At 47.7% G+C, this 25,083-nt stretch overlaps 1 protein-coding gene across 21 annotated transcripts in view; it reads right to left on the bottom strand.

The window, feature by feature from the left end:
* The window catches only part of ANK2 (ankyrin 2), a 382,806-nt gene that overhangs the window by 185,623 nt on the left and 172,100 nt on the right, over nt 1-25,083 (bottom strand). For 2 of the 21 annotated variants that reach the window (XM_033133591.1, XM_033133586.1), the window contains exon 1: nt 2,567-2,994. The exons of 15 other annotated variants lie outside the window; for them this stretch is intronic. In XM_033133591.1, coding sequence (XP_032989482.1) covers nt 2,567-2,695 — 129 coding nt within the window. In that variant the 5' untranslated portion in view covers nt 2,696-2,994. Of the gene's footprint in view, nt 1-2,566; nt 3,033-25,083 lie in introns of those variants that run through there. 4 more of the 21 variants (XM_033133596.1, XM_033133595.1, XM_033133562.1 and 1 more) reach the window with 3 other exon arrangements.

Here is a 25,083-nt window from a genome sequence, read left to right as displayed (position 1 = left end):
TCATTTATTTTTCCAAAGTGAAAAAAAAAAAAGGACAGCTGGGGAATAGTATGTGGTTGTGGAAAGAACATTATTCTTGAAATCACTTTTTAAAACTGAGTCTTACAAGTTTGTGAGAAATTTGATTAACTCATTTAATTATTCATTTTGACATCCTTCTCAGGTCTAAAAATTTCACATTCCAGCGTAGAAACTAGACATCTGGACCTACAAAGAAATGACTCAATATGACCTAACATTTAGAACAGCAATACCCTCTTACTTCTGTAAAAAGCTAAAATATCAATGTATTCTTCTGTAGCAAATAAGTGCTAAATTAGTTTGTTTCAATTAATCATAATCTTGGTCGATCTGCTTACAGAGTGCTTTATTCTAGTTCTGAGGTACAACCTACGTTTGTACTGTGGTTACGTTTGTTACTGTGGTTACGTATTCGCTATGCATACTACAGCTCAAGGAAGTGTGAACACGCACCAAGGGACTCTGCTTGTAATGAGGCAGGTGCAGACATGGCCACAGAAAAACCCTACCACTGTGGCAAAGGAGCTTGTTTATGTTTCCAGGCTTCCATCTACACTGGGGCAGGTCTTACCTGGATAAACATGTGGATAAACACGTTCATCTGCAAGACACTTTACAGATGAATACGTCAACGATACACAATCCGCACAAGTGATTGTTCCCTTAGGTTACAAAATGGCACCAGAAAATAAAGTGTCATAATTTGTGGATGACTTTGAGGACAGGGAGTTCCAGAGTGCCACCAGCAGGCTCACGTCCCTCTTCCATTCTTTCTCCAACTACCTTTCCTTCACTCTGACCACACTTTGGACCGGGCTCAGGAGACTGGCTGCACCAGGCGCACCTACAGAGCAGACTGATGGGCGCAGGGACCCGGCACCTTCAGCAAGCACTCAGGTGCGAGGTGTGGTGTGAACACCTGCGGGGCGCCACCTGCACCCCAGGGGCAGAGGGAGGACCGCCGACAGGTGTGTGAGAAGCAGGAGAGGACCGAGAACACGCAGGGGCTGTGCCATCATCCCGGTCCCTCTGTCTCGCTGAATGATATTATCTAAATGTGACCGTCAGATGGTCGCCTCACATGACCGCGCTCTTAACGGAGATGTCGCCCACTGTGCTGGCTTCACTTCAAAGTGATGCCGCATCTAAGCAACTGAGAGTGTCAACAGCAAGTGTCACTTTTCCATTAACGATGTAGGTTCCGATGCTAATTGGTACAGAAAAAGGTAAAACACTGAACCAGACCCTGCAACGAGCCCGAGTGAGACCACGAGGTTTCGCAGGTGTGTGCTGCTCCTAAGTGAAGGTACCAGGTCACTATGAGACACTGAACAGCAAGCCTGGCAGAAAGCAGCACACGGGCTTTTGAAGAGGAAAGACAAATATGACAAAACCGCAGAAAACTGCTTTATGCACCAACATCCATTTAGAGGAGCAGAAATAGAACCTGTGAAGAGGAAAGCGGGTTCCACAAACATGGTACCACCACTCCTGACGCTGTCAGAGAGAACTCATCTGCCCTTGAAACAAGGCCTCTGAAAGGTCAGGCAGAGCGAATGAACGTTGTCCCCAAAGGGGAAATTATAATATACTGATAATTTTATTGATTTGTGTCACTTGATCTAACTAGTGCTGAAGTAAGTGGGAAAGCTGAAAGGCTTTCAGAGAATCCCTGCAGGTCAGACCTCACGGCCTCAAGTGTCCTTCCAAAAAACGAGGCAAAGAGAGCGCCCCAAACGGGGAGGTAAACATCCCTGTCACTGAGGGGACAGAGCTGAGCGTGCATTCCTGAGCACACGGCTGGCACTGACCCAAGCCCCAGGTACAACCACTGTCTTCACGTTCTGCTAATGGAATATGCCGTTTACCATCTTCTGAAATTACTCCTTGACCTACTTTGTTAATTACAGCACTTACAGAGATCTGCTTCCCTTACAGAACCGGACCACTGGCTAAATGAGTATTTCGGTTCCCTGGAGTTGTAACGTTATTTCTATTTTAGAAGGCAGAGAGAGAGAGAGAGAGAACAATTCTACAGTTTAACGTGAAGGGAACCATTCCTTAACCTTGGTCTTTTCACTTAATACTACAGGCAGAAAAGAAAGTCGTAAGATCAATGATGGAAACGAGAAAATAATTAAAATTGAAATTCTACGACCTCAGGCACAGCTGGCCACACCAGAACCCCCGTGCTGCCCACATGGAACAGCGTCGGGCACCAGGGAAAGGAGAGCAAGCCCGCGGTCATCCCCAATCAGAGATCCACATAACATACGGAACTAGAGGAAAACACCGTCAGTCACCCTCCAACCCTGAGGATAAAACGCCTGCTCTGGGGCCGACTGTGGATACTTGAGGGAAACAGAGGAGACGCAGGGAAGCATTTTTGCTTCGCTTGGTGCAAGCCCAGAAGATGTGCCTGCTCGGGCAGCTGCTTCCAATGCAGCAAATGCGGGCTGCAAACCCCGCTTGGAAATGGTGCAGAGATGATGGAGGGAGAACGAAGGTGAGCACCCTGCGGAAGGGTTAAGGGGCCGCCTCATACCTTCCTTTTCCGGTCCGTACGCTCCCTGGGGATTTTCCGTTGTTTTTTCCTCTCTCTCTCAAGGATTTTTTCCTTTTCATCCAGCTCAGCCTCGCGAACTTTTTTAATAGAAGCAGCAGCGTGAGCCATTTTGCAGAGGGAATGCGCAGAGGGGCGCTGCGCCCAGCCTCCACTGGGCGGCGATCCAGGTGACTCGGAGCCAGCGGGGGATGTGCCGCCGCCCGGGCTCACCCAGGCCTGCACCCGGCCCGGAGCTGGGTCCCGCGCTGCCCCAGCCTCTGGCGGACACACCTGCCCTGGGCGCAGGTGCCCACCTGGGAACGCGCGGGGGGCTGGGCGGAGGCGGTGCGCCGCGGCTGCGCGCCCGCGTCCTCCTAGGTGAGGAAGCCCCCTTCAGAGCACATCCCTGCGGGAGCCTTGCTCGGGGACTGCCGCAGCCAGCCTGTCCCCGTGGGCCTGCTGGGGCGGCTTCTAGGCTGCAGCCCCACCTCTGTGCCGGGCGAGGGGCGGGCACAGCCTGCGGGACCTGGCGGGCTGCGGCTGCTCCGTGCAGCACATGACGCCAGTCCCTGCTGGCGGCGCTGGCCCTGCCCCTCTCCCTCTCCCGGGCTCCCGTACAGCAGCTGCCTGCCGTGGGGGGACACGCCACTGCCACCAGGCAGAGCGGTGCGGAGCGCTGGACAGCCCCTGGCGGCGGGGACAGACCCACGTGAGGCAGCATGAGAAACCCGCACCGCGGGCTCAGGCCGGTTCCCTGCAGGGGGCGGGGCCTCGGAGGAGGGGACAAAGCTGGCGACACCCCAGACCAGCTCCATCCCTCCGAGAGACACTCAGGCGCTTCCATTAGATACCAACCAACCTCAAGCTGTGTGATGGAGTGAAGCAGGAGGAGTCTCTGCGGCTCCCTGTGGGGTGCGCACAGGGACCCAACGTGTGAGCCACGAGCAGGAAATTCTCTGGGGTTCCAACTGCCTGTCCGGCCAAATTTCCAGAATTTTGCCAAGTTTTTCTTGGGCCGATTGGGTGTCACTGTTTCTTAATTCCTCACCCCCGACTCTGTGATGCACACAGAGGTCAGGAAACCCCTGTACCACACCCTCCACTGTCCGTGTAGAGAAAGAGATTTGGCTACTAATGCACACTGACATCTGACAATGTGATCTGACTCTACAGCTGTCCCCTCACCAGGGAAAAGGAAAGAAGCACTAAGGGTGTCCTCTGTGGGACCCTAACCCCGACAAATCCGAAGCTGAAGTTTCATTCCTGGCTCCATGCAGACAGTCAGACAGCAACTTTGAGGCAGGAAACACTAACTCTCTATACTATGGTGGTCTGTACACATTTGGGCACATAATCACACAACTTATGACTTTTTTTTCCTAAACTAAGTTGAAAGCAGCAAGCGTCATGAAATACCCATGGTAGGTGGGAACCCAGCAGCCGTCTGACTGAGAAGTGGGCCGGTGCCGGGAAGACACCCTGGCCCTGCCAGCGCTGCTGCCTCGTGGGCCAGTGACGACTGGCTTCTCGGGTCGGGAGCACAGCCGTCTCCACTGGAACATGGAGAACTCCTCTTCTAGAACAATCAGCCTCTTATTAGCTCCCTGCTCTGGAAACTCTGGTACCCATGTACCGACTCCCACACAGGCTTACTGGGAAAGCGGAAAGGGGATGGGAGCGGGAGGGTTCCTGCACATCCCTGACCAGGTGGGTCACCGCCAACCACTTGCTCTGCTGCCATCCAATGAGGACTGCGGGGTGACCAGCTCTGGCAGTGTCACCCAGTCCTTAGGAAGATGTGTTCAGGGAAGCGGCAAGACAACCAACCGGCAGTCCCTTTCCTCCTAAATACTCTGAAAAGGAGGTTCACAACCAAGCACATCTTACTGGGTTCGTGATGTCCCAACAAAATGTGGCTGAGCCCACCCTGCTATCCCTGTGACCGAGGGGGCTGTCCGGGCTGCTTCTGGGGTGGCGCCCTCCCACGGCCCCTTTAGAGCCTGTTCACACGGTGTCCAGGCACCTTCTCCCCTCGGCTGGGCTCCCACAGGGAAGGAGACATCACAGGCACAGCTGGAGCAGAAAGTGGGGATGTCTTGGTGTCAGACTCCATTCACTTCATTAGCCTTTTATGAGCTCAAGACACCTACTTCAAAGTTGCACAGTATCAATGCAATGTTTTCTAATGCCAGGAAAACGACACAGTTTTACGGCTTCAATCTAAGAACTTAAGAAAGAGAGTTCTGGGCATGATCAACAGTCCTAGTCATGTGGGGTCTCTGGTCCCGCTCCCCACATAAGAACTCAGGACATGGTGAGGCCAAAAAGGAACACCCACGGAGCCATGGGTAGGGGAGTCCTACCACTATAGTCTCGCTGGCGGCTGGGTTGGAGACACAGGGAGCAAACATCCACCAGTACCCCAACAAGGGGTCTTCCTGCACCCCAGTCTTGCTGGCAGCCAGGCGAGACACATGAAGTGGGATCCACACGATCTGCAATCCGCCGTCCACTTTTCGGCCTGTCTGCCAACCAACCAACCAACGCAGTCACGGCAGTTATATCATTGGCCAATGGCTAACTGGTTAGTCACAGCTGATGGCCATCTACTACCCAAGCCAGCACCTTTCCACATGAGGCCGAGAGCCTGGAAACTGCTCTCTGGGACTCTCTCCCCACAGTCCCCAAGATTCCCTCCATTTTCCTTGTTTCATCACTTCTGCCTCCCACATGTTCCTTTGCCGTGTGTTGGTTTGATTGACAAACACGTCAGGGCAGGGGCTGCGACACATTTAAACAGTCGTTACAGGACTTCACTTACCTTCTCCTATCCCCTCGGGACGCAGCACAGAGAAGCAAAGTCACGGTGTTTTCACAGCTGAGGACACTGAAGGCCCAGGCTGTGTCCCAGGCCAGCGAGCAGCCAGGACTTACTCAAGGTTCTCCAGGCTCGGCCTTTTCACACCCCAGTGCCACCTGCACAAACGTCCCCGAGACGTGTCGGAAAGGAAAGGCCCTGAGAAGGGAGCCCCATGCGCCCAGCAGCTGCGCCCGCCCAGACAGGGCACTGTTTCCAGGCCCAGGGGTCCCGGCCGTGGCAGTGTCCCTGCCTGCACCTGGCAAGGGCTCCCGTCAGGCCTCCAGCTGGGCGAGTCCAGAAGCGGCTTCCCAGGGACAGGCTGGCGTCTGCCCCCAGGCAAGGAAACTGAGAGCCAGCAGAGATGGCTCGCCATTCCTAGAGGACACACTTCTCTTCACAGACAGAACAGGTTTGCTGTCCTCAGTGTCCCGCAGTCCACTCAGAGCCCAAAGGAAGCGCTCTGCTGTCACTAGAGGTCCTTCAGGGCACATGCACGGAGCTGGCCACATGCTGGGTGCCAGCGCTGGCCTTGGCCTCGCGGGAGAGGCAGCTGCAGCCACATAGCAAACCCAGTGCGGGCGCCAGTGGGCAGAGCAGATGCACGACGAACACAGGTAAAGCATCACCTGTTCAGGAAAAAAGGCCGTGCTCGCCTGAGCTGTGAGCCAAGAGTACCTCCTCCTCAAGTTCAAGGGTGCTTCCCGTATTGGAGACTTCCTGTGCGTTCGGAGGCTAGGAATGGACAGGGGGAAGGACTGTGCTCCCAGCTGACCTGGCACCAAGGCCAAAACCAAGTGGATGGCACAACCCTAACAAGAGACAAGAAGTCCTACTGTGCGTTGCTATGGTTTCTCTAAGGCGAGGATTTGGTTACAGTGGGAGCGCCCACATGGTATCTTCCTTCTCCTGCCTGAGGAATGGAAGCTAGGACATCGCAGGGTTCACTCAAACAGGCCCCACAGCCCACGACAGGGAAGCCGAGCTGCTCAGGCCCCACCGTCCGAAGCCTGAAACAAGCCCAGAACTGAACGCTCCCGGCCTTGCACAGGCTCTCCAGCTTGTGACAAAGGTGACTGGACAAGGAGTGCCCAGCTTCCCTGTGGAGACCCCCTGACAAATACAAGACAGAGCCACAGACTGAATGTCACAAAGGCTAGCCTCGCTCTCTGACAAGTGTGAGGACGGCAGGCAGAAGGACGCAAAGGGCACAGACGTGAGAAGGCAATCGCAGCAGCTGCACCCGAGAAGGAAGGCATTGCCAGGCCCTGCGTCCCTCAACCCCATGCACTCACCAGATGCAGACCGAGGGGACAGGAAAAGACGAAGCTGGGACGGCCAGACCCTGTGCACGGCTGGCCGCCTGTGCCACGGTGCATGGTCATCACCAAACTCCTGGCAGAAACCCTTCACCGAGGTGCTCAGTGTGCTCCATGTGATGGAGATAGTCCGTCAGGAATCAGAAAAGTCCCACAAAGCTCAACTCCCTCTTCCTTGCAAATCACTACTTAGCATCTTAGATCGAGAGCCGAGGAATTGATCTCAAACTTGCCTTTGTGAATACTCTTCGTTTAAGAACGAAACAAGTACCCTCGCAGTCCTGTCTGGAGTCTCCTTGTAACCAGGCCGCTCCTGGGGGCTGATGGTGAGCCAGTCCTGGCCCGCGGGGGCCCCCGTGAGGGGCGAGAAGCCGCCGTTCTGAGTGCACTGTTACCAGACTGGTCAGTCACCTGTGCACCGCCAGCGACTGTCGCCACTGACAGCCAGACCTGAGGACAGAGCCGCTGCTCAGTCTTCAAATGCTGGTTTCAAGTTTCAAACTATTTCTAAGTATCTCCAAATGTCTTCAGAGGGCTACTCTCTTCTCAGAAATGAAAGCACGCTGGTCTCTGACAAGAAAGCCCTGTAGTCTGTTAGGGACTGAAACGCCGCTGGCGTTCTCCATCCTGCCGACAACTCCTGCGCTTCTAAAACACGTATGACCTCCCCTTTGGGTCTGTAGCAGCTTTCCATAAAAATGCTATTTCTCAGCCCTTTTCCTTTGGTCAAAAGCACTGAACAGGGGTTAAAACGTGAAATGCAGCCCCAGCCTGCTGCTCGAGGGCTCTCATTTGGGATCCATGTTTTCTCTAGGAATCGTGTTGTTCCTGGGGGGATGGCACAGTAGCATCTCAAAGGTAACAGGCTGACTGTGAGAAAGACAGCAGACCAGTCAATCCTTGAACGTCCTAGTTCACATCAGGCAGTCGGAAGTGCGCCTGGATCAGCCGCTCGCCAGGACACGTTCAGAGTATTTATAGAAGGAAAAGATTAACTTTCCTTGATTGAGACAAAACTATTTTTAATTGTTACTCTTTATTTGACTCCAAATTTGAGCCACGTGTACCTTATATTTATGTGAAGTCGTTTATATTTAAATTATATACCGCCTATGAATCAGTAGTGCCCAACACCAGTAAATGAGAGGTACGTGACTGAGCTCACGACCTGCGTGCCATCCAGACGTGAACTGCAGCCCTGTAACTCAGGATTCCTGGCCAGGAGATCATCAGTAAAAATATCTCATTATTTTTCACAATTAACGATAGAAAGATGATACACTGTAATCTTGGAGCATGTCCACGTCTGCTGCTGACCAAACCCCAAGCCAGGGTCAGAAGTTTCAGGTCTCCAGTGTTCCCACCCAGAGCCCTGATTACAATGTGGACAAAACCACTCTTGCCGGTTCCAACCACGGCAGTGTCTGCATGGTGGGTGCGGTCGGGAGCACAGAAGACTGACCGACAGACGGGCTTTCAGGAACACGCCGCTCAAAGAACGAGGTCCTGTGGCCGCCCTGTTGGTGCCAGACAACCAGGGTGCCACCGCATGCCCCATGTATCTGGGGTGCTGGTGATTTCTATGAAGATGGTAGCACCTGGGCTATGACTGCTTCCAGATGCCACCACATAGCTGTCTGACCCCACACACACCTGCTTCCATGATCCATTTTCATTTCTTCGGCAACAGACAGAATATATTCCTTTTTCTTGCAACCTTCATTTGACCTGAAAATAGAATCTGGTGCTAGGCATCCAGAGTTTCTTGCTTTCAGCATGACTAGCACTTTTCATTCTATACCTACTCATGCAAAGTCATGCTCCATAAACACGGAAAGCAAAGTATAGGATTAAATCGACTTCCTTTGGAAGGCATGTGCTCAGAGGTGAAGCAGAGCCGAGCCCTGTTGGGAATGCTGCTGACGCCACTTCAGTCACACCAGTCACAAATCATGAGGCATGGCCGGCCTCCAGCTATCGGGAGCCAGGTCACTCAGACTGACCCCCAGACACACACCGGGAACGCAGAATGAAACAAGTACCCTCTTCGTAAAAGACACGAATAGCCGACAGGATGAGGAATTTCTAGGCAAAACTGAAGGCAAATGGAACCACTGGGACATACACAAGCAGAGAAATCACTTGTTCCCTGAGTGTATTTCACACCAAATTTGAACTTTCATTTCGAAAAATTCAAGAGCAAGAGGCAGAAATCAAACGCCTGTGTGTACACAAGGTTCAAAGGCTACTGGGGCCTCCCCACAATCATCTGAGATCTCAAAAGCTGTCCTCTTGCGCTGAGTGTAGAATAATCAATAACCAGCTCCCCCAGCTGATGTACAACCGGGGCTTTATTGCCTGGACTTTTGACAAAATTGCAGCCTTGAACTTGGTTTAGGGGGGCTCTCCAAATCATCTGTGGGCACAGAGCCTGGCAGGAGTGAACGTGTATCTGCTCTGAGGTGCAAGCTTCAGCCTGGCCTCCTATGATCGGCATAAGTGACGTCCCTCGTGCAGTGACAGCACAGTCACACAGGCCAGCACATGGCGGGAACAATGGGACAGACACACTTCTAAGGACACCAGGTAATACAACTAGGAACACGGCACTGACACAAAATGGGGAGTTCTTAAAAACTTTTTTCTAGTGCCCCATGTAGTGTCATCTAGTTGGGATGTGAAGTCATCTGAACCGTTTGAGCTCAGACTTAGTTCATGTTTTTTTCTCTACCTCTCCACCAATCTACACTACTTTGCAGAAGAGCAGATAATAATCTGTTAGATAAATGAGCAATGTAAGTGTCGAATGAATTGTAGAAACAACATACACTGCAGAACTTCAGAATGCTATACTTTTTCTTCATAAAAAGTTTTGATAACGATGTAATAGATCTTAACAGGGAATTATATCCTTCAACTTCTGAGAATTCAAAAATGTCACCAAAATCTAACAGACAAATAAGACGTAACTGAAAAGACAGAGCACAATAGTTCTCACAAGTTAGAAGCTTTATGTGAAAACAAAAGTTGATGGTTTAGGTAGAATCTTTGGGAAATATCCAACCCAACTAACCTTGTGAAGCCCTGCAATACACTTAGCTTTCAATCCTACGTCTCCACAAAGGAGGTAGTTTTCTTTGTCTTCTCATTTGCGGAAAGGCATGTAGCAAAGCGCTCTCCAACCTTGACGTACGACCGGCGCCACCGCCTCACTGAGCACTGACCGTTGCCCAGCACGTTGGGAGCTTATGGCTGACCCGCTGTTCCCACCACGGACGCTTCCCCCCCCCCCCCCGGTCCAGCTACCTGCTCACCACAAGCCAGCAATGCCTGTTCCCAACCGCTTCACCCCAGCGGTACTCGTCACCACAATGATATACTTCAAATACATCTTATCTAATGAACTACATGTGACAAAAAGGTGTTTATGAAAATCATTATGATGCTTTGTAAGGACTTAAAGACGAATCCTGACAGACTGCTGTCGAGTTACAGGTATGGCTGAAACAAATACAAAATATGTTTTTTGGTGTTTTTTTTTTGGAAATGTCCTTGGAAATGGCTTTGGAAACATCTAGAAACTCTACAGACTGTTTTGCAAGTTCCTTCAAGTTCTGACTCCAATTAAAAGACGCCAAGCTGGAAAATACAGATGAGCCAATAACTATAAGTACCGTGTTTCCCAGAAAATAACACCTAGCTGGACCACCAGCTCTAATGCTTTTGGAGCAAAAGTTAATATAAGACCCAGTTTTGTATTATATTGTAAGACCCGGTGTTATATTATATTATATTATATTATATTATATTATATTATATTATATTATATTATGTTATATGAGACCCAGTCTTATATTATAGTAAAATAAGAATAAGACCGGGTATTATGTTAATTTTTGCTCCAAAAGACACATTACAGCTAATGGTCCAGCTAGGTCTTATTTTCCGGGAAACACGGTAGGTATTGTTTATTCAAAAAAGACAAGGCAAAACCCTGAATAGTGGAAAATTCTTAAACAAAAAGCATATTTAAACAAAAGGTCATGATCTAACATCAAATCACTGGTAAAAGAACTCCAAAGGGGTTAGTATCCCAAATTTATAAAAAACTCAACTCAATTTTCAACTCCAAAAAAACAAACAACCCAATTAAAAAATGGGCAGAGGACATGAAGAGACATTTTTCTAAAAAGGACATACAGATGGCAAGCAGACATATGAAGAAATGCTCAACCTCACTAACCATAAGAGAAATGCAAATAAAAACCACAATGAGATACCACCTCACCCCAGTCAAAATGGCTGTCATCAATAAATCAACAAACAACAAGTGCTGGCGCGGATGTGGAGAAAAGGGAACACTTGTGCACTGTTGGTGGGATTGCAGATTGGTGCAGCCACTATGGAAAACAGTATGGAGTTATATCAAAAATCTGAAAATGGAACTATCTTATGACCCAGTAATTCCACTCCTAGGTATCTATCCGGAGAAATCCAAAACTCTAATTCAAAAATCTTTATGCACTCCTATGTTTATTGCAGCACTATACACAATAGCTAAGACATGGAAACAACCAAAATGCCCATCGGTAGACGACTGGATTAAGAAAATGTGGTACATTTATACAATGGAGTATTACGCAGCCATAAAGAAGAAAGAAATCTTACCATTTGCAACAACATGGATGGACCTAGAGAACATTATGTTAAGTGAAATAAGTCAGACAGAGAAAGATAAGTACCATGTGAGCTCACTTATATGCGGAATCTAAAGAAAAGAATAAGTGAATGAACTAATCAGAAACAGTTTTGGAGACAAAGAGGAAAAACTGAGGGTTGCTAGATGGGCGGGGGGTGGGGATAAGGGGGGAGGTGAGGGGATTAGAAAGCACAGTCGGTAACCACAAGATGGCCACGGGGATATGAAAGTCAATTTGGGGACTATAATCAATAATGTTGTAAAGATTTTGTAGGGTATCCAATGGACACGTGTCCCATTTGGGAGACCACCTCAGGGAAGATGTAGATGCCTGATCACTGCACTGTACACCTGAAGCTGAAGCTGAGCAATAATGAATGTCAACTACAAGTTTATATATATATATGGTTACAAGAAGCGGAGTACAGCATTAGGAATAAAGACAGTGGAAATGTAATGTCTGTGCGATGTCAGAGGGATAGTGGATGTGGGAAGGGGTTCACACAGTGTGAGGGATATAAATGATAAATGTCTATTACATTGTTTTATGCACCTGAAACTAATAAAAAAATGTTAAAATAAATTAAATAAATAAAACCCCAATGTACATGTTTCGAGTTAAAATAAAATGTTTAAAGCATGCATCACTGTTTATGATTCTCCACTTTCACCATCTTTCAGTAACTGACCAAATAACAGGGTTTGGGTGATGTTATGAAGTTCATGTCCTCTGTGTGGTGGAGGTCCTGACTTGGGTTTTCTCCTGGGGCGCCATAGCTCAGCATTGTATGCATGGGGACAAGCCCTGTGTACCCTGCAGAGCCAGGAGAAACGGCACATATGGACGTGCACGGTCAACAAGGGTAACCATACATTATCTCCTGCCAACAACAAAAAAAACAAAGCGTGCTCATCAAAGCATCAAAGGGAAGAAAACAGACTTTTAAAACAGAAACACAGGGGACAGGATGCAAGATGGAATCACCCCAAAACAGTGTGTGGGAAGAAAATGCAGACGCCTCTGGATGTGTTAACACCATTAAAAATCCACAGCTTGTAAGAGCAGTTGGTACAGATGCAACAAGGGGGGGCAAGTCAAGGTCACTGAACACACACAATGGTCTCCCCCGATACATATGCTGAAATCCTAGTGCCCAGTGAGAGGTCCAGAGGTGGGGCCTCTGGGGTGGGCAGGCCACGGAATGTGCCAACGCCCTTATAGAGAGACCCCAGGCTCCCTACCTCCTTCCTGCCGTGGGGGGACACCAGAGTCTGCCACCGGGAAGGGGTCCCTCATTGCCTGACCACATTGGCACCCTGATCTTGGTCTTCCAGCCCCCAGAACTGAGAAATAACCCTCTGCTGTTTACAAGCCAGCCCGTCTGGAGCATTTTGTGACAGCAGCTTGCACAGACTAAGACAGCATATGCACCCGGGAAGGATTCACTGCCCTCACGGAAACCAACTCGTTACAGTCACAGCACTTAAATAAATCAGAACCAAAGGTTGAGACCAGGCCTGAGTCAGAATAAAGGCACATGCTGCAAAAGCTTCGTTTTGAATGAAAAACAAATGGAAGAACAATTGCCGTCTGACTACCAGGTAGGCGTAGTTCCAAAGGGGAGTTTCTAACAGGTTATTCTGCAAACAGACTTATTACCAAACAAAGTAACATACTGGCAGGAGATGGAAAGCAGCTTCACTCTCACAATTAGTCCCTAAAGCTCACTTTTCATAAAGGGCAGAACTGTCCCCATTAGAGGAATACACAGAGAGGTCCACAACCAGGCAGCCCAGCAGCGTGCACACCTGTGAAATACTGGGAAGAAAATGTGTCGGAAGAAATGCCTTTCCCTCAGAGGACTGGAGATTCGGTGCCATCTTTCCCAAAACCAACGAGACACACTGCATGCAGCCGGCCTGCAATTACACCTGGAGACGAAGCCTTCGCACGACGTCCCTCTGCCTGTAGAGCTCCCCGAGTATCGGCACGAGGGGGTACAGCGGGGAAGGCATTTACCATCTCCCCAGAGCAGCTGGCTCAGAATTCGAAGAGTATCATGGGACAAACCAGAGTGAGAGTTCGATTGTCCCCACAACCCGCGGGTTTCTGCAGTGGCTGTTGGGCCTCTAACCAGAGCAGCCCCAGGGCCACTTCTATACATTGGGAAACTTCACTTTAAGTAAAGGATCTGCTGCTAAAAAGGAGAAAAAAAAAACAGAAAACAGAAATAAACTATGTAGATGTGTTGTCATGTGTATTCGCAGAAATTTGTGGGGTTGGGTGGCCCCTGCTGGATGGGATTGGGCGGCCCTCTGCTGGGGGGTCGGGTGCCCCCCTGGGACAGGGTTGGGTGGCTCTCTGTTGGATTGGGGAAATGAGTGCTGCTCTGAGGTCCAGTGTCCCACAGTTTCAGAGCTGACTCTACCGCGGGCTGCATTTTTTTTGTTTAGTGGATACTTTTTGGTTTTGCAAGAGAGTGACAGGAAGTACGGTCCCTGCCAAGGCATACCACATTAAAGTAGAATCTAATGCAGATATTTTCAATAAAAACAGAAACTGAAACAGAGCAAGTAAAACTTAGTTGACCCCAGTATGGTATTTGCAAGCTCTCTGTCAAATCCCCCCAGGGGTTCGCCTGACCGCACTCTAGGTTAAAGCAGTCCATTTACAAGCAATTGAAACCGTTTGTCGGCACAGCCTCAGACTGCACCCCAACACGCATGAGGTCCCCTCTAGTCTCACACACGTCTGAGCACACAGTCCGCTCAGCTTTCTGTTTAGAGTAAGGACATTTCTAAATGTTACGGCCCAATGACTCCAGAACACTGAACCCCTCTGTCAGACGTGCAGTTTCTGAGGCATGGCGGGTCCTAGAACAGCGCAGTCTCTACCAAAATCATTTCACAGATGAACCAGCTGGACAATTACTTGATGTCTGCTTGAAAGTCCCAACAGTAAGGCTTAAAATGAGTAAGTCTTGAAATAGACTCTATGATCTTGGATCAATTTTTGGTTAATTTTATTGCACATATCTGATCTTTTCAAAATCCCAGCTTCCTGGATCACTTAAAATGGTTTCTTACTTTCAAATTTTCTCTCTTCTCATGCCTAGCCCCTCACCTCTGCTTCCTACGCCAACTGAAAAGGTCCCGCCTTTTCATCATTTTCCTATCTTCCCAGCAGAGGCCACTTGATACCCAAATCCGCTGATCCCTCTGGAGGAGAGAAGGGATTAATTCCCCCAAATGCAAGACCAACTCACTTTGCACCTCAGATTCAGATGACTGGGTTCCTGCATTGACGTCAAAATTTAATCTCAATCCTGTGGTAACTAACTGCCTCGGGCTGCAGGAGCGCCACCTGCTGGCAGGGCTACCTGTCACCAACTGCCCATCTTACGGAATACCCAAAAGCCCTCTGGAACTTCCATCTCTGAGCTTCCCTGTGTGCTGGGACACCCTGTCTTACACATGGGACCCTCTCAGTGTGACTGGGTTGTCACCGATTCCCTGGGGCCACTTTCTCCTGTCACCCCAACCACCCAGGACACTGAACCCAACCACTTCCCTGTGTGCTGTGCTCTAACCACACCGGCCAGGAGGGGCCCAAGCGCCTTTCTCACCTCACCCATTACCATCTATTTCACTGATTTCACATCACAGCCTCACTTCGCTTGCTTCTTTTATGAGCCTGCTTGCTCCTTCTTCCCCATTGCATAAGGTTTTCACAATTCTTTCCTCCAAAATAACTGTCTAGATCTGTCAAGTTCTTTATAAGAATGAGGTTTTCAAAAATATTTATAAAGGCAAAAAAATGTTTACAGAGGCTTTTCTTTTTTCATTTCCCAGCCCCAAATTCCCACCAGTCTCCATAAAAATCACAAAAACCCAGCAACTAACTTCTGAAAGAAGGATAGCATTTTGCCGAGGGAATGGGATCGTTAAGTGGGTTATACTGTCAGGGAAAGGAGTGACAATGTCGACAAAGGAGGTGGACTTCAACTGGTGCCTGATGTCACCGAATACTCATCAAACCCCAGGTTTCTGAGACCCCTGCACTTTCCAAGTACTACTGCCCAAGTCAGCGTCTTGTCCACCCTCTGAGGGAAAGGCTGAGTCATGGAGAACGAAGGGGACAAAAATGACAACTGGTATTTTTTAACTTACTAAAATTCAAATATTTGCCTTTTATTACAAAACGAGGCTTAAAACTGTCCTCTTGTTTTATATTTAAATAAAGCTTCAGACGTGCATGTATTCCATGTACGGAAACATGCTGAATGGATACACCCAGTGCGTACCTCGTCAGCTTCACAGAGCTCACTCTGAAAATGCCAACAACAAACGCTCATAGTCCTACGTGCTGATGAATCACTAAATGCACAAATAACTTTCGGAAATGCATTTCCAGAGATCCTGTGTGTTTTCCAAGCACGGAGCATTGTTTTCACTGGATTCTGCTTAGAGCTCAGCAGGATTTGAAGCTATTCAGTCACTTACAATAAATCCATGATGATATTTACTGGGGTGAGTTTTGACTACTTTCAAAGGTTGCCATTAAACATTACTAATATTCTCTTCCTTTATTTCAAAAACATTTTCCACTTAAAAGAAATCTTTAGTCTTAGAAAATACTATTTTTAAAACTGTTGTCATTTTGAACCTTGAAGGCTATCAAACTCAATCACTTCCTGGCCATTTTTAAGCATTTATTTCTTAGCATTCAATGCCAAGTCTTTCCCTATGTGAATGTTATAAAAAAAATAAGTGAAAGATGAAAAGTTCCAAGTCGTCATGACATCAGCCACATCAAGTTTTGGTCACTCCGAGGCCAATCCCATCTTTGCTGTGGCTCACAGAAAATTAAGTTGCAAAGAAAGCTCCGTTGTGATTTAATCACACAAGAGCGGACAGACAAGGATTGTTTATGGGGCTTCGCTGGGCAGATATGTTATTACTGGATCAGTCAACCAGGTAAGTTCAACGAGGAAAGCAATTTCATGCAGAGCCGCACAAAATAATTCTATGTTGCGTGAATGTTGTTTGAGTTTTGTCCTTCGTCCTCTTTCACTTTCCCCATGTCATGCTTCTCGTTTGGCCCCCAAAAAGGAGAAAAAGTAGGTGAGCAGCGGGAAGTGACTTGGAGTGGAGCGGAACAGAACACGAAGCCCGGCCCTAGGGACACAAAGGTGGGAAGAGTACAGAGGGCGTCCTACAAATTGGGCTCAGTCCAGTTATGTGCTTTCGAGACACCTGGAGATGCCTTACAGTTACTGGCGAGCCCTGTGTTGTCAGACCTAATCGAGAGTTTTCACTCGTCACGTTAGCCGACCTTTTAGCAGTATTCCATACAACTGGACATTCCTTCCTCTTCTGGAAAATTCTTTTCTTAGTTCTGGCTCTGGAATGTCCTGTTCCCCTGGCCCCATGTTTTCAGTTTCGGGCCCCTCCGGGGCCGTCCTTTGCCAGCACCCAAACTCAGGGGTGCAGAACTGTCACCTCACTCCAGACACGTCCCCAGCAGCAGGATCTACTCCCGGGCTTTAAGTCTCAGGTCTGCGCCAAGTCCCGAGATTCTCTCTACGGCTCTGGCTTCTCCCATGAGCCACCCACTTGACACTTCCATTGGCACGTGCCAGGCACTTCTGACCCTTTCCCCACCTGTGCTTCTCCCCCAGCTTCCTTTTCTCAGGGAGTGGACCCAGCTGAAACCCTGGGACTGTCCACACACAGTCTACACCCGAGACTAGCAAGTTCTGCCACCGAGGTGGCTCATGTGTGCTGTCCCCTCATCCCTGCCGTGTCCAGCCATCACTGCCTCTCCCAGGCCCGCCGTTTCCAAGTGTGTCCACAGCACCCGCCTCCATTCCTCTGTGACAGGTGACAAATTATAAACTAGATGCTGCTTAGCAGACGCCCAAACACTCCGATGATTCCCATGGGCTCGGTAACAATTCCTCAGCGCCCATGGCTCGCCCCTCTGCCCCTGCAGTCCCACGTGCCACCAGCTCCCGCCCCAGGCCTTACGCGAGTCCTGCCTTCACGCTTTACCTCTTCCAGTCTCAGGTTCACTCACCCTTCCAGTCTCAGGTTCAGGACCACTTGCTCATATCCAAGTTCAGGTTCCTTGGACGCTTTCCGACCCGTGTAAAAAAATCTCTTCTAACTGCCTGTGTCCTATTTCACAGCATCTATGAAACTTGTACTGATACAGCCCACTGGGTTCTTATTTGGTTAACGTCTTTTTCCCCCGTTGGAATGTGAACCCCACTAAGGTTAGTTCCTGGTCCCAAAATCATTGCCTGGGACATGATGTGTCTCAGTACCTTCTGCGGGACGTGTGGGTGAATGCGTGGATGATTTCTGGACAACTGAGGACACTGCAAACAATGCCGATGAAAAAAACATTAAAACTTGTATATTTTTGCCAACGGCTAGAAACTGGCACTTGCCGTGGGGTCCACACTGAAATTTTTACAGAAATTAAGGGCATTTCCTCTTCACACATAGAAGCAACACTCCCTCTGCAACAAGTTTCTCTGCATTTAATCAAAGCCTGACATTTGGGCTCCACAGAGAGAAACATCACATTTAATCACAAATGTGAAAAACAGTAATGGTGATGCACCTACATATACACTTTGGAAAAGGTGTGTTGACATGTTACCCGTTGTTACTGCTGGATTTGGGCAGTGTTGTTGCCGAGTTTCTTGTTTGGAATCAGCTAACGTCCGTAGTTTGCATGAGGGCATAACCTCCGTGCTGTACATTCCATCGCATCTCCTACGTACAGAACAGCGTCACCTCCTGGAAGGTCCCCCGAGCTTCAGCAGCTCATCACCCCTCCGTCTCCCCGCAGAACCCCGACAAACACCAACCTCCTCGCTGTCTCGCAATGCTGCCTTTTCCAGAGCATCATGGGGGTGGGATCACAAATATGCAGCCTGTGCACACTTGCTTCTCCACCGAGCGCCACGCGGTCAAGGCTTCTCCACGTCCTTTCAGGGACGCACAGCAGTTACCCACTCACATATCCAGGGTTGTCTTCATGGCTACTGGTTTTGCATAATTGTGAATCAAACTGCTGTAGACATTTGAGTGCGATTTCTCATGTGGGTGTAAGTTTTCATCTCATTTGGGTAAGCACCGAGGAGCACAACTGCTGGACTGGTTGGTACAACTATACTCAGCTTTGCTGAGAAACTGCCAAACTGACCCCCCAAGTGGCCGCACCATTCTGCTTTCCCAACAGCGTCTCTACATCCTCACAGCATTTGGTGGTGTCAGGTTTTTGGATTTTAATAATTCCAACTGGTGTGCAGTGTTTCTCGTTGTCGTTGTGACTTGCAATTCCCTAGTGACACGTAATGGCCAGCATGTTTTCATGTGCTTACTTGCCATCGTTTATCTTTTTTAGTGAGGGGTCTGTTCAGATCATTGACCCGTTTTTTAAATTAAGTTGTTTGTCTTATGATTCAGTTTCATTAGTTCTTTATATATTTTGCCTACAAAGCTTTTTTTTTTTTTATCAAATATGTTTTTTGCAAAGATTTCTCTCCCAGTCTGTGGCTTTTCATTCTTATAACAGTGTCTTCTGCAGAGCAGGAAATTAAAAATTTCGTAAAGTTCAACTTACTGATTTTGCTTTCATAGATCATGCTTTTGGTGCCATATCTAAAAAGTTATCAAACCCAAGATCACCTAGGTTTTCTCCCATGTTATCATCGAGAAGGTTTATTTTTGAGTTTCACATTTCACCTTGGTCCACTTTGAGTTAATTTTTATGGAAAGTGTACCATCATGGCATGTAGATTCAAGTTTTTGCATATGGATGTCCAATTGCTCCAGACCATTTGTTGAGAAGAGCGTCCTTCCTCCACTAATGGCTTTTGCCCTTTGCCGAGATCAACGGGCCGTATTTGCACAGGTCTCTGTGAGGGCCCTCCGTTCTGCTCCTTCATCCACCTCACTAGTCTCTCCCCAGCACCACACCATCTTCCTTCTACAGCTTTACAGTGAGTCTTCAAGCCAGGTAGCATCAGTCTTCTGACTCTGCTGTTCTTCTTCGGGACTTTGTTGTTATTCCAGGTCTTTTGCATCTCCGTGTAAACTTTAGAGGCAGTTTGTGGATATCCACACAATAACTTCCTGGGATTTTGTCGGGGTTGAACTGGATCTATAGTTCAAGTTTGGGGAAAAGTGACATCTTAATAGTCAGTCTTCCTATCCATGCACACGGGATATTTCTCTTTATTTAGATTTCCTCTGATTCCTTTCGCTAAAGTGTTCCAGTTCTCCTCATACGGCTCTTGTACATGTTGTTAGATTTTCACCTAAGTTTGTGTTTCTTAAAATTGCACTTGTTCATTGCTGTTATTATATAGGAAAGCAACTGACCTAACTTTGAGGCCTGCAAACTTCCTATCAGCACTTAGTAGTTCCCCAGGGTCTTTGTGGTTGCTGATTAAGACATTTGCTCCACAGACAATCACGTCATCTGTGAACATTTTTCTCCTTTCTTCTCAGTACATAGACTTTCTTTTCTTGTCTTCTTGCATCAAGCTTCAAGCTTGCTTCAAGCTTCCCACATGCTGCCGAATAGGAGTGATGAGAGGGGACACACCGCCTTGTTCCCAGTATGAGGGGCGAAAGCCTCCGGTTTCTCACAGTTAAGCATGACGTCAGCTCTAGGGTTTTGTACAGTTTCTTTATCAAGTTGAGTAAGTTCCGCTCTATTTCTAGTTCACTGAAATTTTTTTTAAATCAAAACTTATAATGTTGAATTTTGTCAAATGTTTTTCTACCTCTCTTGATATAATCATACGATTCTTCTTCTTTAGCCTACTAATGTAATGGATTATTTTAACTGAGTTCTGAATGTTGAACCAATCTCATACACCTAGAATAAATTCCACGAAATCATGGTGCATAAACTTTTTTTTATACATTGTTGACTTCTATTTGCTAATATTTTGAGGATTTTTACATCTATTTTCCTGACAGATATTGGTCTGTAGCTTTCCTTTCTTTTATCTGGTTTTGTCTTTTATCTGGTTTCGCTATTAGGGACTCATAGAATTATTTAGGAAGTGTTCTTTCTCTTTCTGTTTTCTGGAAGAGACTGTAGGGAATTGATATTATTTCTTCTTTAAATGTCTGATAGAATTCATCAGTGAAAACATCTGGGCCTGATGCTTTCTTTATTGAAAGCTTAATAAGTATTGATTCAATTATTTGTTTAATAGAAATAGGCTTATTCACATTACCTATTTTTCCTCTTGTATGAATTTAGGTAAATTGTGTTTTTCAAGGAACTGCTTCAAAAAATTTCTTTATTGCCCATGAATGTACATGGGATCAGTATTGATAGTTCCTCTTCCATTTCTGGTATCAGTAATCTGTGTCTTCTCTATTTTTTTCTTGTTTAGCTTGGCTAGAATTTATCAATTTTATTTCATTTGTATTTTCTAATTTTTCAAAGTAGATTGAACACATCTAGGCAAATACAGAAACGAAATGGAAACTCTGACACAGGGCTTGCCCAAGATTCCATAGCTAGCATTTATCAATCACTAAGATACGGCAATATATCCAGGTGATTCACGGTATATGTACTTATGTATGTGTGCAAGAGCAAAATATCTAAAGGTATTTTGTTTTTCCTCTCAGCTAACAGCTAACCCAAATTTCAAGGTTAGCTTTCCAAAAGCTAAAATAATTAACAGTGCTCAAATTTCTGCCGTGACTGACTGCCCTGAATCTATCTACTTGTCTTGATTATATCTAAAAATTGATACCCTTTCACACAGGATCAGCTTTAGGCAGAAATTAGGAAGTGTTTCATGCACACAATGCTTCCTGAAATAAATATGTACCCAAACCAGAAGCTCTGAAAGTGATCAAACACCCCACCAATCCCAGCTTATCTTCCCTTCGGATTAGGAAATAGTGAGCTTTGAAAAGCAAACACTCCACACATGTACACTGGGCAGACCTGCATTCTGGAATCCACTGTTCCACGAGAAAAGAGGTAAGAAGCTAGGACTCGTGGAGGAGAACAGCACTGCACGCTGTGTGGGGGGCCCTGCACCATGACCTCTGTGCAGGAGTGCTACTGATTGCAGGGGATGCCGTCAGAAACACACCTGTCTGTGGGCAGATTTAGGGGAGTGAAGACTTGTCATAAAGCAGGGATCCTGACCCACATTTACTGCAAAGATCACAGGAAACCCACCTCACCGCATAGACAATTCTAGCACCGCAGAGAGAGACTGGGTGACTCACTGCGCAAATCCAGGGAGGTCAAAAGGAAAAGGGAGTGCAGTGGGCAGTTCTGTAGGTCACAGACATTCTTAGCCAGAAGGGGGCTTAAAGGACAGTTGACTGTTCCCCACAGAGAGCGCCAAACAAAACTGCCAGGCATGGGCTTGTAGGTGGCTGCTTGGGCGCCAGGTCGACTAGTGGGGTCCTTTCAGGTAACAGGAGAAAGACAGATTCTGAAAAAGGATCGACGCATCGGAGAGAAGATACCCCCAGAGACCCAAGTCTGCCCTTAGAAAGTGCGCCAGCGTAAGCCCTCGTCTGTGAAAGCCCTGGGCAACGTCGGCGTTACAGCATCACGCAGCATCAGGGCGCTTTCGCACCCAGGGGACCCAGCGCTGGAGGCGCCACACCCCGCGGTGACGCAGACCGCGCGCCACCCAGCGTCCGCCGGTAGCTCACGTGCTCTGCGCGTCCCCCCGCTTTGAATCTGCAGCGGCGCTATTCTCCAAGGCACCGCTGGGGGGCAGTCACGCTCCAGGGCCAACTCCAGCCACACCCTAAACTAAAAAAATCTGAACCGTGGTTACAAAGCAATGCTTTGCGACCAAACACAAATAAAGCTGCACGAACCTATTTTTCTTCTAAAATTCAACATGACAGTAACGTTTTTGCTGGACAAGAGACGGAATCTGGCTCTGATATTTCAAACACCTCTACCGATTCAAAGATAGTTAACTAATAGTTGACTATCTTGACTGGAGTGGTGGCTTTATGGTTCATGGATATGTTAAAATGAATCAAATTGTACACCTCAGTAAATATGGCCGCTAAGGAGCTACGTCAACAATATCTTTGAAAGCTGCTAAGGCAAAGACAGCTGGAACCCAACACAGCCTGGATGAATATACAGAAGAGACACACACTGTGTCCTGCACAGTTCTCTTGGCTCACTGCCTGGAAGTCTTCGTTTTGAATCCATAACTAAAGATCTCCCTTCTGATTAATGTCCAGACTTTTAAATCTTATATAAACATGGTTCCATCAGGACTGTCCCTTCCCTAATGATTTAAAGCCTTGGTTTCAGAGATGTTGGTAAGACAAGTATTTATTGTTATGATTAAGTAAAACAGCATTCCCTGGTTTTTAAGAATCTGCTCTTTTTTAAATCACTGAGCACAATGGGATCTGACTTGCAAATAAAGTAAGCAGGAAAATGACCTAATTTAATTTTTATTCACTTCAACATCTAATTCAATTTAAATACTTGCTCAACGTTTGGCCACATGTTCCCAGGTAAATTTATCATCACTGGCTGAGAAAGAGAAAGAAAAGCAGCAAACTAAGGCAAGTTCAGGAAGCTCTATTCATTTCTAAGAGTTTCGTAAGACACCCTGCCCAACACGAACTGGCTGAGCCCATCAGATTTGGGGACCGGCAAAGAAGAATCAGTGAGCCCAGAACTTAAGTGCTTGGTTACTGTAGAGCTGATGTCTTGCTACAAACTCGAGCAGAAAGGGAAATAACGCACTTCAGTGCATTTCCAAGTGGAGAGCAGACGGTTCGGCCAAGTCAGTGTCTCTCTGGGCAGGGCTACACCGTGTGCAGCCAGTGAGCTCGCGGGGTACCCAGCCAAGGTGACAGAAGGAGGAAGTGGCCTGCATGCAAAGCTCTGATAAATGCGTCAGTGCTATTACATAATGAGCAAGTTTGCAAACAGCAGATTATTTCTTGTATAAATAATGGATGTGGGGTTACACATAGACAATTAGGGCATATATTTGAGGCTGGAACAGTCATTTAATAAACTGAAAGATTCTCTGAAGTTTCTCAAGTACTCAACACGGTGCCACAAGACAGCAGCGTCCTCCAGCACCCTCGCAAATTGTCATAGACTAAGGGAACATGTGCATGGTGACTGGTGTCACCAGGTCTGTGACACCCATAAAGCAGTACTGTAAGTGTGTGAAAGCGCTTCAACTGTCACACAATTCCCAGGAGACCCAAAGAGGTCAAGGACAGGCCCCAGGTCTGGACACACAACAGACAGCCTCTTTCCAGCTCCAGCTTTTTCTACTGGCTGTTTAGCTCTTGGAAAATTTTGCTCCTTTTAGCTTTTCAGTGTTCAAAAGCATATTTACGTTGGTACAGCCACTTTGAGAAAGTTTTGTATTACCTAATAAAATTGAACTGTGCAAGAAAAGCAGTTTTAGGTACCTGTGTAAAACTTCTGGGAGAAATTTGTAATCCCACATGGTCTGTAATCAGTAAGACAACACAGTCCATGCAGGACATGACGGCCAAAATGGTCGCTGCAGGTGCTGACCAATCACACGCTGTGTAGACCGTATTCTCCATGCTTGACAGGTGTTACCACATGGAACCCTTACAGCAAACAGTACACTATAGGTATCATGTCACCCCTACTTTAAAGGAAACTAAGTGAAGATTAGAGAATGCATGTGCCCACAATCAACAGACAGATGTGGCAGGGAGTGGAAGAAACGCGCACGGAGCCGGCAGTGATTTACCCAGGAGTGCACAGCCCCGGAGGCCAGTCTACACACCCAGTGCGCCTCACACCTGAGTGTGCCCGGGACCCCGTCCACGTGAGTGCAGCTTCTGGTGCCCTGGGTCCAGGCTGGCTCCGACACTGCCTTTCTGACCAGTGCCCAGTGCTGGACAGTGTCACCAGGGAGGAGTTACTCATCACTTCACCCCAATACCCACTTTCGTCTTCTCACACCGAGCTTGGCCGCAGTCACAGGGAGGGCAACCCCACCCGCCTCTGTGGTGAGTCCTGGACGAGAGCTCTGGGGCTGTGTGTCCTGTAGACTCTGACCACGTGGCTGGAGCCCTGCAGCCAGATGCCACCCTGCGTCATCCCTGTGTTCTAACCTTACTTTTCATCTTCGCACAGCACATTTTTTATAACTTTGAAAATGTAACTGGCTCTATTCAAACGATCTTAGCAGGGAAAGTGATGTTTGGAGAGGAAACACATGGTTTTGTCTTTTAAGGAAAATCCATCCACCCAACTTAGTATTGTTTTGTTTGCACCTGTCGTGGCAGCACCTCCAACTGTAAAGCCTTAGGTTTCACAGTCCCAAATGCCCAGCAGACGTGACATTCCTGTACATTATGACAAGGTCTGAGAAGAGGCCTCTGGGAAACTCTGCGGAGGCCACGCTGTGGGCCTAGGAGAGAAGCTGAGAGTTGGCAGACCAGAGGGATGAAAAGCAAGCTTGGAAATCTGACTGCCAGGAACTCCGACAAGTTTTATTACCTCTCGTTGCCTCAACCCTCGTCTATGAAGCAGGCACGTCCAACAGGGATAAATGAGTTAATTGATATGGAATACTGAAAATATTGGCACGTA

Source organism: Rhinolophus ferrumequinum, chromosome 18 (genome assembly GCF_004115265.2).
Source record: "Rhinolophus ferrumequinum isolate MPI-CBG mRhiFer1 chromosome 18, mRhiFer1_v1.p, whole genome shotgun sequence".
Taxonomy (NCBI): Eukaryota; Metazoa; Chordata; class Mammalia; order Chiroptera; family Rhinolophidae; genus Rhinolophus; species Rhinolophus ferrumequinum.
This window is presented reverse-complemented; position numbering and strand designations above follow the sequence as displayed.